Raw genomic sequence first — 14,185 nt, 5'->3', positions numbered from 1 at the left:
ACACGGAAACAGCCTCTTGTCAATCACCAAGATCATTTATTTAGAAGGGAATTTGAATTCTTCATTCTTTTGCTTACAGTACCAATCGACGGTTCACAACACTTTACATTCTGAATTTATGTTGTATCCTACAATTCATACAAGTTGGGCATGAATATCACCTTGAAGTCTTCTTAACTGATGTGAACTTTCAAAACAATATCCACTCATTTCATCAACTAAAGCAATCGGTGGCAAAAGTAAAAAATCAGTTTGGCACCTTTTTTTGACAGTGTATAATGTAATTTTCACTTTTGAAATGTACTGCAGAAAATTACTTACTTTAGTTCAGTCAGGAAACCGATGCGATAGATTATTTACTAAAACATAAACTAGACAATACTACTACATTATACATATTTTACACTACATTTGGCCTTGCCTTTCGAGGTATCCCAGCCTATAAATTACCATAGAGAAGCCATGGACAGGGGGGTAGGATAGCTCTCCTCCCCATCAGACGAAGCCAAAATGCAGGTGGAGGCTGGGGAGGAGGAGGTGAACTCTGGCGCACAGCAGGGACATAATGGACTGAGGTAAGATATAAATCCTTTCCTTGTCGATCACTGGACGTGTTGTTTATCGAAGGACAAATAAGATACTAGCTATTCGATTGACGATTTGATCTGGTATTGGAAGCGCCTAAAATATGCTTGATCTAAGGTTAAAGTGAGTTCCCTGCCCAAACCACCATCTGACATACAGATGGACACATGCACGGACAGTCAAGCACCACAACATACATTCCCAGAATCTATTATTCTCGATAACGTAAACTAAAAAATCCTCATACCAAGCCTGACAATTAGATAAGTGCTTCTCCACATATTAGAAGAATGTGAAGGATGACATGGCCTGTACTATATCCCATTGCCTGGGATTTAACCTTCTCCAGTGGGACATAATAAAGGATCAGGTAAGGGAGTTCATTATTTGCATACAGTGTGTAGGAGACACAACTGATTACTAAAGAATTATTTTAGGATGAGTTACAAATCTAAGCCCTTAGTTAAAATGTATCGGTACCATATCTGTGTCCCCCATGACTCTATAGACAGCTAGACAGAATATGACTCAGTTGGGTTATCCCAGAGATCTGGTGTGAATAATAAGTAATAGATAATTGATGTAAAACAGCTGCAAAATCCTGGAACAAAACTCACTGTTTCATCAACAAGGAGATGTTGAAAATATTTCAGCTGTAACTGTTAGTCAGACAAGCATGTGTTCAGAGCTGTTGTGCCATTGTTACAGATTGCTTTAATTATTCAATTGGGGAATCCCTTAAAATGTAAAATAGTAATTGTAATAAAAGGCATTAGGATCATTTTGATTTCTGTTCACTGTTTTAGTTTTTACTTTACTTGTAATGCTTTTAATGTTATTAAAATATAATGTTATTTATCAATTACAGGCTTTTGTAGAAAATGTAAGTTATCTGTAGGCTTCTGTGCTTTCTTATGCATTTGTTGAAAACTTTATATAGAATATCTACAGACATGTATCCAAAAAAAAATATATAGATACCTATAGTTTACTATGAAATGACAGCATATAGGATATAAGTAGAAATCTCATTTTAATTATAGACAGACTCCTTTCCCTTCAAATTGATTTTTTAAGTATTTATTAATCTGACACATCCCTTTGTAGCGATTATAAATAAGGAAATGTTTCTAAACCAATTATCTGTTTTTGGGAAAGAAAGAAAGAAAGAAAGAAAGAATGAACCAGCTACCAAATAATCAACAATCCCTATTATCATGCATACCCTTTAATTACATTTCTTTTTAAAGATACACATTTTTCAAGTATTCCCCAGTTATTTTTGACCCAGGGTATTGCTGTGATCCACAGAGAGAGGGGAGAGCAACGATGAACACTACAGTGCTCAGCATCCCCCAAACAGATGTGTTTCTCATTTTGTAATTGACAGTAAACTTCCCCTTTGTAAAACACCTACAACAATGTTTTTACACTTAAAACTTGTTTAAGCATGTGAGGAATATACCCTTATAAAAGTGTCCCATAGTAAAAGCATAGCAAAGTGTAATAAAGAAGTGAAAGCATAGTGAACCATAGGGATGCGTTGTAAAGCTCAGAGAGGTATGGTACAGCATTTTAGCAAACCATGGTATACTATGATAATTGATAAAGTATAACCATGGGAAATGTGTGGGAATACAGTGGGAAGCTTTTATAAGGCGAATTCTGAATCCATCAGACAAAATGTTACATTGAAAGAGGTACAAAGTAAAAATAATAATAATAATAATAATAATAATAATAATAATACAGTGCCTCTGTGGCCAGATGACTTCTACTCTAACCCATATCTCTGAATGATCGCTGAGTTGCACATAATGAAAAACAGGAAGTGTTATTCTGAGTTGTTTTCTCATTCCGACCTTTCTATTTCAGGCTGTGACTTGCACCATGCATCTCCATGATAACAATACGCCAGGGATTCTCCCTCGTATCAATGCCAGCGATTGCAGCTCTGTTGGTAATAAATGGGAACTTGAGCACACTCTCACTGCCATTGGGTCTATTGGAAGAAACTCTCACGAGCAGAACCATCAGCAGACCACATCATTACCAGCAAGGACTTCACTGATACAGAGAGGATGCTTCTGAGTGAAAATAATCAATCTGTGGGGGAAGGCATAAACCCAGAAGGACAAAGCTGGCCATTGAAATATGAAACATATAAATGTATCCTTATAAATGCTTACCATAGTAAAAGCATAGCAAAGTGTAATAAAGCATAGTGAAACCATGATAGGTAAGAAAGCCCAGAAAGGTAAGGTAAAGCCTTAAAAACCATGGTAAACTATAGTAAATGCATAGTACAACTTTGGGAAAAGCACAGAAAAATGACATATGCAAATATACTGTGGTAAATGTTTCTAAAGCTGAGGAACTTAAGCCACTTTGAGGAGGCTAGATTTCAGGCCACTGCACGGCACACCAGGGGAGACTTGGGTTTTAATACAGCAAAGTTGCCTCAAACTAGGACTCCTGGAACCAGATTTGTAGTCATAGTTCCTGAAAAAGTGGCTTTGTGTTGCCTCAGCTTGAGGGATCAACATACAGTATGTACTATAAAGTAATACACTGCCAAGGAAACAGTCACTAATGGTCTGATCTGCTGTCTATGAAACCCATCTGAAGATAGCCAGTCTGTTTAAGCAGGCACTGTGCAAGGTTATGTGTGTACACCCTTTCAGTTCTTTATGGCATTTGAAGACTTGGGGAATGTCTCTTGGGAAAGTGTCAGCTATGAGTCAGCTGGCAGTGCAGTCAGCTCCCAGGAGCGAACAGGGTCGGGGCTGGCCAGATAGGGAAAGCTCCTAGGAATACCAAGTGCTGCAGTGTGGGGAGTGGGGGAGACTTCAACAGGCATGGTTTCAGTTCAGCCACAATATTACTTGGTAGGCCTCCAAACCAAGCATTACATTAATCATGTTTGAGAAAAGCATACATGAGTGAGTTTTCACTCTGCAGAGACACACACAAGCACAAGTGCACACAACGGCCTCTATTACTACAACTGACTGGAGATGTATTACTTCAGTCGAAGGAAGGACTCTGCCCCCCCCTGCCTGTCACACAACACCACAGCACACCACACCACACACATTAAATCACCTTTCAGTTACACGCAAATACAATATATACATTGACCTGTGGCCTCTTTTAGTTCAGTCGATTCACATCCCTCCATCTCCCTCAGTCAATTCACATCCCTCCATCTCCCTCAATCGCCACCTTTTTCAATGACTGCATGGTTATCGCCTCGTCCAAATGTGACTCTCAAATCAAGTGGGTTTGAGGCCATACGTTTCTTGTACCGCATCCCATAATCATCTGATAAATACCATTCATTTTGAATTCTGTGTTGTGGGAGTTTATCCTGAACTACTGTGTTCTAACTGGATGCTAAACAAAGGACTTGAGGAGTCCTCAAAGGACAGTGCAAGCTGTGGTCCTGAGCTAGAGAATACTGATGCCACCCCCATACCCCTCTAACCTAGAAAACGCAAGACAAGAATTACACCAACAAGCAGTGAAGCAGTAAGCATGGGCATCTGCCATATTTTATATTTCACATGGCAGTTAGAATCATAGAATCATTCTGTGATGCTAGGGAGCACTTGTCCTGGGGTCATCATAGGTATTACACTGTAGAAGGCATTCGCTGAAAAATGTATTACTTGAATCAGCCTCTTACAGAACCTATGGATGAATCAGTTGAGAAATACCCAAATTACAATAGTGTAACTTGCATCACGCAATAGCACCACACAACTGAGAGTATCTCTGCCTACGACTGAGCTGCAAAAGGGAAGCTCTGAAGATGTTGCTCACCAGTACTCTGCCAGTGCCACTGTCGAGTGCCAAGGTTTCCTTGTTCATATGTGGAGGCAAGTGATTATAAAATACATACAACAAATAGAAACTCCTTCTGGTATGCTGTAAAACCGTACCAATTTGCTTATGTATCATGAATGCGCATAGGCGAACTCACGGGCTTGTGTGCGGGTCTATTTTAGAAAATAAATATTAGAAATCCATGTCTTTGATTAATGTTACTGTCTCAGTTTACTATGCTGGTATACAACAATGCAGATTTCTAAACGTCTCAGCCTCCATGGCTTGCCTTTACACTTATCTACAGCTGTGGGGGCACTTACTCTCAGACACAGGCACAGGCACATGGGCTTATACATGAATCCAAAGGATTAAACACAGTTTATCACCAAGTATAAGCCCTATTTGTGTGATTATGCAGTACTGTCAGTAGGCTGTAGCGCCACCATGGGGAGCGAGAGGGAAAATGATTCCATGTGATAAGTTTGCAAGGTGTATAAATTTTTTCTGGAGGGATGCGTGACCATTACACAATCACTACTGTCTCCTACAGGGAAGATGTGCTGTGAAATCTGTTCCCTGGCTTGGATAGTCTCTATCATTGTCAGATCTGCTGACCTGTCTATCGTTTCAGAAAATGACTTGCAACAGTTGCAGCTTTTGTATATTGCCAAATAGGATGAGTGGTAACTTCACATATTTGTCAGTTAAAATGCTGAAACGTTTAGAATTACCCATGTAGAAACCCCACATACAGTCATGCTCTTGCCTGAGCTAGGTTTCGCCACATTAGTAAGAACACAAAGGATTTGAAAGGAAACAAAACCTCACAGGCAAACTGTCACCAGCTGACACCACAGGAAGTGGCCAACTGTAGTTTTCATTGTAACTCTGCAGGCGACAGCAGTCAAGGAAGCCTTGGTATCGGCCAGGCTTTTAAAAAACAAGACAAATTTCCATTGGAACCTGAAGGAACATTTCCTGGAAAGGGAGCCTCAGTCGGAGCACCATTATCAACCACCTTGCAGCAAACCTCTTTCACCAGGGGAGGGGTGGGTTATCCACCAATCTAATTGCGATGGTAGCCCATGTCCTACCAGCGCTAATAACTTCTAAATTATTCTTAATCCGTCTCTTGCCTGTCCCAATTAGAGTAACTCCCTCTGACAAATGATATTATCATTACAATTATATACTGTATGTTTCTCATTGGTTTTGAGCAGCATCCAATATTAGACAAAACAACATTTGTTAGGATAGCAACGACATATGGCCAGGGTTAGCCATCAATGTATGTCAGCATTTGAAATAATAAATGTTAATAAGGGCCCCTGCAATACGTATTAACTGATGAAGGGCTTTTGCAAAACAACATTCTTCATCTCCAAAGAACAAGCAGGCATCCCTCAGGCCATAGCAAATAAATATAAAATAGCAAATAAAAATAGCACATATTTTTTTGTGACAGATTAATTCATTAACATCCGTAACATGCCTGGAGGACAGCACTGTTCAATCCCAGGGTCCTTTTCCAATGCCAAAGAACACCAAGGTACGCGGTTTTGCAAACAGAGTTGCATTTAAAAGAGCTGAAGGGACACATGTGGCAGCCCATTCTACACTCCAGAAACATGTGTTATCGATTACTAATGGACAGGTTTGTCAGGATGTTTTTAGGGGTGATTGTTAGATACACAAATATACTGTGTAACCTTACCCAAACACATTTGCTTGGTTTACCTAATCATGTTGTTGAAGCTGAATCACTGAGATCCTTTAAGATTCAACTTGAGAACATTTTGAGATCAATCAGTTACTAGGAACCGAAGGAGCTTTGATGGGCTGAATGGCCTTCTCTCGAGCGTAAGACTTCTTAGATGCGTGAAACCAGTTTGTTCAGATCATTGTTAATATGCCATTACCCGATCCAGAAAACAATACAAGACAATTACATACTGTAAAAAACCAATCAAGAGCTCAAAGGGAGCTGGAGACAGCAATGACTGAGCTTGTGCCAATGAGAGACGAGAAAAGGGAGAAATCCTTTCTTCACCAGACCAGGCTGGCAGCAAGGACAGGCGCACCTGCATCCACTCTTAAGAACTACTAAAAACTTCTCACATCATTGCTCAACAATGATAAGCAGCCATGTGTCTTGTAGGACACCAGGGGGCAGTAACATTTCAGCTCTGTATTTTCTCACACACCCCAACCAAGAGAAGAACAAAGAAGCCATGAGGAAAGCGTAAGGGAGGCATGGAGAAGTCTGAACATTACATCATTACAGTTCACATTCTCAAATTCTACTACATCAGGTCATCGTACAAACAACTTCAAGAGGTACGAGATCCTAAAGAAAACATTATAACATATTTTTAATTATTTAGCTTTTTTTTTTATTAGAAATCTATTCAGACAGCTGCTTTCAGACAGCTAAAGTGATTGTAGCTAACAAAATCATTTGGAAAGATATTAATGTATAACTCTGAGCTCAAAATGAACATTTATTAACAGTTAATAAACTAAATTGCACATCTGGGACCTATATAGACAATGGAAATGCACAAAGGAATGTTGTTAGCTACAGTCATTTTAAAAAGATCCAAATAACACGAGAAAGAATAGCGATGTGGAGGGAGGCTGGGGGTTGCAAAAAAAAAAAAAAGTTGTTACCGAGGAATATTTGTTGTTCTTTTCTTTAAAACAATTACAAAACGAACAAACAAACAAAAAAATTGGTCACCATTTCCGAAGGCACCCAAATAAAACTTGATGGAATCAAATAAACACCTTATAGGTCAAATCCAAAGAGTAGCCAAACCTGCCCTCCCACAACAGACTTTTCTAGCCTGCCAAGCAAAATCGGACATTGCAACATGATCCGTGGTTTTATTGAGCTCAACACCCCTGCCTTAATTTTAAAATTGTGTAACCCTTACATCCGAGTCATTTGTTTTCTTGAAGTATTGCAGTCCAGCTCAAGAGGCCCAATAGGGGTTACTCAAAATCAATGCATTCTTTATTTGCTGGAAAGCCCTTGAAAAATCCCATTGGTCAACACACAGATGGAATAAAATTGGGTATTTTTACCACCTTCAGACACTTTGCACCATTTGTTCTTTTCACCATGCATTCTTACAGCACCGCTCCCCAGAATCTACTGGAATGACCCTACATTGTTTAACTAACACAAAAATAAACTCTCAAACCTTTCTGATTCAAGAGAGGTTTCCGGATAAGCTCATAAGCAATCAAGTAATTTCCCTTAATGCCTAAAAATGACATTAAATCATTCAAACTGCCTCATTTGTCATTTTAGTAACAAAATATTTAGCAAAATAAAGTGAAGGATAATGATACTGTAACATCATCAGCTTTGGCGTAACCTTTGAAGACTGGCGTAGAGTACAACCCAAGCTTCTAGTGTGGTACCTTCATGCTGCCGTGGGCACCAAGGTTTGCTATGCTAATGTCCAAGGGTGGTAGGGATTACTAGCAAAACCAACGCTTTTTAGGATCGCCCAATGCCAGCTGGGACTCTGCCACACAGCCCTGTTTGTCTTTCTTGTGAACCTGTGGAACATCTTGGGTTAGTTTTCACTTTTTTTTTTTTTTTTTTTTTTTACCAAAAGCGTCATGCAAACCACAGCTGTAGAAAGAACAAAGCATTTCTTACCTATAGTGACAACACATGACTAGAAGCCAGTGATTTAGCTGGCTTTACTGGAATCCGTGCACCAAATACATCTAACTCATTAGCATTATAAAGAAATGCCTAGTCAAACACTATAGCAAGTTCATTTTGCAACATGTTCTTTCCAGAAAAACTATTTGAGGAAAAGAAATGTACATTTTTAGTAGCGCTGAAACAAGTAGTCGAATATTCAATTGCTTCAAATGTATTCAGTGGCAAAAATGACCACGTTCACTCAACAGAATTTATAAATGACTGCTGTATAGAACAGTGTTTCTTTCCTAAATTGGTAATTAAGGTATCTCTTTCTATAGGAGTACAATTATGCTATAGTTTTCATTAAAATTAAAGAATATTTGAATATTCAAGCCATGTTTACACCAGCACAACATATTCAAAACAACAAGAAAGTGCTCAGGTTTGTTTGATTATTAAATAAATATCAATTTTATTAATTCTGAAAATAAATACAAATGCTTTATAGGACCAAGAACTGATAAAACAAAAAAGGAAGGGCAGGAAAGAGGGAGGGAAAAATGTAACTCTGCATTGAGACTCTTTAAATTAAGTTAAATTAACAAAGCTTTGTCTAATATAGTACCATCTGTACAATGGGAATCTGTCGAGTGCTATTAAGATGAGCCCTGGCAGTGAGCTGGGGGTGGGGGCAATGCAATCCTGATAAAGATTCCTTGTGAAGGTAATATGATCACAGGCAAGTTTTCATTGCAGTTAAACAAATATAGGAGATTTCTGCTTTGGTACAGCATACCACACCAGAAAGAGCTTATTTGCTTGGCTAAATGTACAGGAAATAGTGGTTTACAAAAACAAATGCAAGCTACTGTGGCCCACCATGCTGGAAATAAGGACTGGGACCCAGGGGGATTTAGATTCTAGAACCCAATCGGAATATGGGGGGAGGGGGGTAGAAAAAACAATATACATCAATTCACTTGCAAAGCTGCTTAATCCACAGTAAATTGTAATGGGATATTTCAATTATTCAGGAAATCCCCAAGAATAAACCACACCCAAGTTGTAAATCTTGAGTAGGACAGCTGGCCATTGCAGAAACTATTTTGACTATATCTGTCCCACGCATACAGTACATAGCACACATTTTTAGCTGATTCTAAAGCCACTGTGTACAGATTTTTGTACCAGTATTTGCACAGAAATTATAAAGCAAATCAACAGTTCCTGTAAAGGCATCTTCAATCCCCCCTTTTCATGGGTTTGTACAGAGAGTGAGAAGTCCCACGTTGCTTTTTAAAGTCCAAGTTTTTGGAATTGTTGCCCCTAACCCCCCTCCCAAGTTTGTTCTAAATCCAAAATGAAAATCAAATGATTTAAAAAGCCCAGAGAAACCAAATCTTTCAAGGCTGGGCAAACGACGTAGCTGTTGTGTTTGAACATGAATCCTGCCAACTAAGGTTACATTCATCCTTCAAAAACACAAAGGACACAAACAAAAACTATTGCATGAACTGAAATGTGCCTCAAAATATCCAACAGTCCTGAAAACAAATGGTAATCCAGTGCAAATCATTTTTATTTGTTTTTATATTACCATAAATATATAGAATTAAAAAAAAAGATTGTCCGACATAACCCTCCCCTCCCATTTCACCCCACAACACCAACCCTTGCCTCTAAACAGCTTACCACCTCCCCTAACAGCTTATTGTGCTGGGCTGCTGTTTGCTAACAAAGTCTGAGATAAAATCAAACTCATTCTGTCCCAAAAACAGTTCGGGGAGCTCCTGTATACGGTCCAAGCCCAATTCCAAGACCAGTGAAGTCAGTACCTCCTCATCTATCAAGTCTGTATCCATGATATTCAAAGTCAGGGCAGGAGCCCCCATATGTTGCATACCCACCAACTGGTTGGGTGCCATTCTGTATTGTGGTCCAGAATTCATATGGTTCCCAGTCACGGGCATCAGAGGGTGCCCGTGGTACTGGGTGTTGAGTTTTTGCAAATGCATGCTGGCCATAAGCTGTTGTGAGGTCATCCCTCCACTCACATACTGCTGATGCTGCTGCTGTTGCTGCTGCTGCTGCTGTGGGTGCTGGTGATGGTGGTGTTGCTGCTGCTGTTGTGGGTGGTGTTGCTGTTGGCTCTGGTTGTTGTACATAACGTTGTTAGACATCTGGTGGTGATGCCCCATCTGCCCGCCGTTCATCTGCCCTCCGTTTAGCCCTGCTATCATTCCGGGCCTCTGCCTCATCGCGGCTTCCATGTTGCTTGGAGCCCCCCCTCCGTAGTGCATCATTTGGCCGTTCGGGAGGCTCCGGAGCCCGGCTTGCTGCAGGTGGTGCTGAGGGGGTGCCTGCTGCAGGCCACCGTTCATCCCCATTCTGTAGTTGTGCAGGCCCCCGCCAACAGATCCGTGGTTCATGGGCATCATCATATGCTCGGCCATGGCTTATTCCTTGAGTCACTGCAAACAAACAATGAAACCATTTAGTAAATGAAAGTGAAAACAATGTAAAAAAAAATGACAGTGAATTAAATACTTTTCTTTTGTCCCTTCTATGTTCCCTGCCTCTTGTTTAGGCAACACAGATACTGTGAAAGCATTATTTTATTGTTACTTTCTCCCCAGGGGTTTACAAAATGCCATTTTCGCTTTGGCAGGAAAAAAAAGCCACAGCTAAACGACTTGACTCATTTACAAGTTTAACGATATACCATTTAATAACACTACAAAAGTAGGGTAAGGTACAGTTGTGGTGCCATTACATAATGTTTAGCACACTAGCATTGAGGCTTTGTGTTATTAAACTGGGTCACAGAGTCACAAATCCTGTGTCAAAAATAATAAATAAATACAATCCACACTCGGGTTTATTCTCGCACAAATATATCTATTTTTTACGCAAACACTTAAGCTTTAGTCAAACCGGTTTTATCCATCCTCAGAGGACATGCTTCTGTCTGACCTAGTACAAACATACGGCGTGCCACCTCGCTATCTGCTCACAAAAGGCACACAGTTTTACAAGACCGGCACTATAATATCATGAATGGTTTGAAAAGCCATTTCGCCACTGTTGTTCAATACTAGTCTCTCTGCAGTTATCACCATAGTTGTTGTAATCGTTGTCACTAGCAGCTGCTTTTCACCATAATAAAACGGCTACAGAGTATCAATATTTACAAAGCAGGCAGCCGATTGTTAGCTATCAATAACGTAGCTATCAACGTCACCTTAATAATACGAGCTAGCTGGAAACAAAGTGCATGTTGCAAATAATTAACAGTATTATATAAGCCAGCGTGTTACGTGTAAACTATACTAAAACACACAGCGTTGTCTGGAAGCCAAGCTGCAGGCACGGTTGGTAACCAGAAGAAAGAAAGAAAAAAAAAAACGTTCAATGAAACTCCCTTCTGCATGTATTTAAACTACAGGGGCAACATTTCCTTTCTTTGCTATCAGCCATTGCTGATCTGCTGCAGTTGTGCCCCCTTGAGACATCGACCGAAAACAACGATCAGCTCCTTTGCAGAAGGCATTAACCCTTCCGCGCCTGGACTGCTGCGACTGACACCAAATGTTCGTTACGTTATCATGTGTGTAACAAATGTGTGCAAATATAAGAAGCGTAACCCCGTTTACAAAACCCGGTTGGCATCAAATAACAATAAAAAAGAGAGTCACAATTGGCATACCGAAACTTAAGAATAGGAGCACATTATTATTACATCTTTGAATTAATAAAGCTTATGTCATACATCTGTAAAACATATACTATATAATATAACGTGTGTGTGTGTGTGGTCTAAATTGTAACAAAGCAACCAAAAACTGCCAACGTTTTGCTTATTTCAAACACTTCCAAGTTTAACTTAAATGGCTCACCAGGATTTAAAATAAATAAATAAATAAATAAATCACACTGCACTTGCAAAAATTCCAAGGAAAAAAGCGAACAATGGAAACGCTCTGTGAAGAAACTCTCAAAGCGAGGTTATCACTTCCTCCCCCTTAATAAATCGAATAAAAACACAATACATACCAGAATACGGCGTTGCTCCAAAGTACAGTTACGGTTGTATTTTGTATAAAATCTTTACAGTAGCACCAAAAAGTTAAAAGATAAATTCCAAAGCGAAAAGCTTCATGCTCTTGGAAAAATGGAACACAAAGAGAGTCGCATCTGATCTTCAAACGAGTGTGTATTTTCTGGGTCAGCCCTGGAATTATATACACTAAAAAGCTCAGATGAGATGGAGAAAGAGAGAGAGGAGCGAAGGCGGAGCTTTCGAGTCCCCTCCTTTCCTTTGCCGCCATTGGTCCTTCTAATCATTGTGCAAAAGTGGATTACCTCGAAAAGTCCCACTGGCCAATTAGTTCCCTCCCGTTTGTTTTTGTTTAATTTGGTTGTTGAAAAGAGACTGGCTTAGTTTAACGGAGGTTGCCTGCTGCTTGCCCTTGAGAAACGGGAGGCGCTAGATAGCTAACTTTCAAGAAGCAAGTCATTTATATTATTAACCCGTTTATGTGGAAGACAAACAAAGGTCTTCTAGTGGCGTTTAACTCGCTTTTAAAGAACCTTGCTCCAAATATCAATGTGCTGGTCTTCCTATAACAAAGGCACTCATTTATCTGAAGTGGAGCAGTCTTCATACTGTGGACTTAGTGGTTTGAGCAAAGTGACTGGGAGGCAGGGTGGCCTAGTGGTTTGAGCAAAGTGACTGGGAGGCAGGGTGGCCTAGTGGTTTGAGAAGAGGGACTGGGAGGTAGGGTGGCCAAGTGGTTAGGGCTGAAGGACTGGGAGGCAGTGTGCACTATAAATTAATGGGGAATACAGTGATTACAGTGGTATTTTGACTGTGGATACAATATATTACTCAGGGTTGCAGTAAATTTGTCTCTCTGCCTTTTGGGGTGCAATGCAAATGTTGGAGGTTCAAAATAACTTGGGTGGGGAAATATTGATGAGGTAGTCTGCCTATAGGAGTGTGATATTAATGCAGTAGTACTGAGCTTCCTCATTATAAAGTATCCCTTTATATTATAGAACTGGTTATTAGGTGCTATGGCCACTCTTTACTACAGCATTCTTAAGAGGGAGCACTTGCATAGTTCTTCGGGTGCAGTATGCAATTCAGAGAGGCAGGAATGTCCTGATGCATTTACAATAGGCTGTACACATTGCACGCTCACTGTGGGGTGTGGCTCCACGCATGGCACCTATACCTGGGTGAAAACAACAACAGGATCAAGTTACTCCAGTCGGTTATCTTTCTTTAAAAAAAAAAAAAAAAAACTATGGCACCAAATTCAGGTTTTCAATCAACCATTAAAAAAAATAGAAAATCAATAGAAAGTTATTGACGATCCAGTTTGTTTCCATGCTCCAAAGCAAGCAGTTGCATGTGCAAAAAATAAGCATGCTCCTGCAACTTGCCACTTGCAATCTCTCTAATTCAGTAGTAAACCAGAAATTATCCTTCAGAAAATCCTTATTCTTAAGATCACTATATGACTTTGGATTTGATAGTATTTCGGTGTTTGACTCTTAGTAGTAAAGCGATACATTTTACAGTAATCATGGTAAGAATTTGCATACAGAACATAGTTCTACAATATTACCAATTCCAATGGTTTGAATGGAGTGCATTCACCAAAATACTAGAAAATCCTATTTAAAAGTATACGCTAGGACTCATAAAGACAATATGGAATTGGTTTAGAGGTTGAAAGAGCAGTGCAAGCCAGGTTCCTCTGATGCCTTGGGGTGTGGGGGAGGGGAGGCTGACACATGGATCACACTGATTAAGTTTGTGCCTGCTAGTGAACAAACAGCATGCTGCTCCCTTACCTTATCTCTCAAGCAGACAATGGCAATTGTGCCAAAATACTGTGTGTCTAATTGTGTCGTAGTTTTGTCATGTGGACTTATATCCCGTGTGGGCTGAGTGGAGATAACCAAACTTGCTTGTGACCTGAGAAGCCAGATTCGGAGCCAGCCCTGGGTTGAAAGTAAATTATCTCGTTTGGCAACCTGTTTTTTAATACAAGATACATACTGACTACCTAGTGCAGTACCGTGCCACAGTAA

The 14,185-nt window shown here is 39.9% G+C and overlaps 1 protein-coding gene across 2 annotated transcripts; it reads right to left on the bottom strand.

The window, feature by feature from the left end:
- Nucleotides 1-8,007: 8,007 nt before the first annotated feature.
- On the bottom strand, nucleotides 8,008-12,328 carry LOC131701541 (cbp/p300-interacting transactivator 3-like). 2 transcript variants are annotated; one of them, XM_059000156.1, is made up of 2 exons: nucleotides 12,137-12,328; nucleotides 8,008-10,554 (listed from the first exon to the last, which is right to left on the bottom strand). In XM_059000156.1, exon 2 carries the CDS (start codon nucleotides 10,534-10,536, stop codon nucleotides 9,784-9,786), a length of 753 nt encoding a protein of 250 aa, XP_058856139.1. In that variant the 5' UTR covers nucleotides 10,537-10,554; nucleotides 12,137-12,328; the 3' UTR covers nucleotides 8,008-9,783. The 2 variants fall into 2 exon arrangements, with proteins under 2 accessions (XP_058856139.1, XP_058856140.1); XM_059000157.1 differs by lacking the exon at nucleotides 12,137-12,328 and adding an exon at nucleotides 11,424-11,553.
- Nucleotides 12,329-14,185: the final 1,857 nt, after the last annotated feature.

This window comes from Acipenser ruthenus, chromosome 25 (genome assembly GCF_902713425.1).
Source record: "Acipenser ruthenus chromosome 25, fAciRut3.2 maternal haplotype, whole genome shotgun sequence".
Lineage (NCBI taxonomy): Eukaryota > Metazoa > Chordata > Actinopteri > Acipenseriformes > Acipenseridae > Acipenser > Acipenser ruthenus.
Note: the sequence above shows the minus strand (reverse complement) of the source record. Positions and strands in the feature narration are given on the sequence as shown.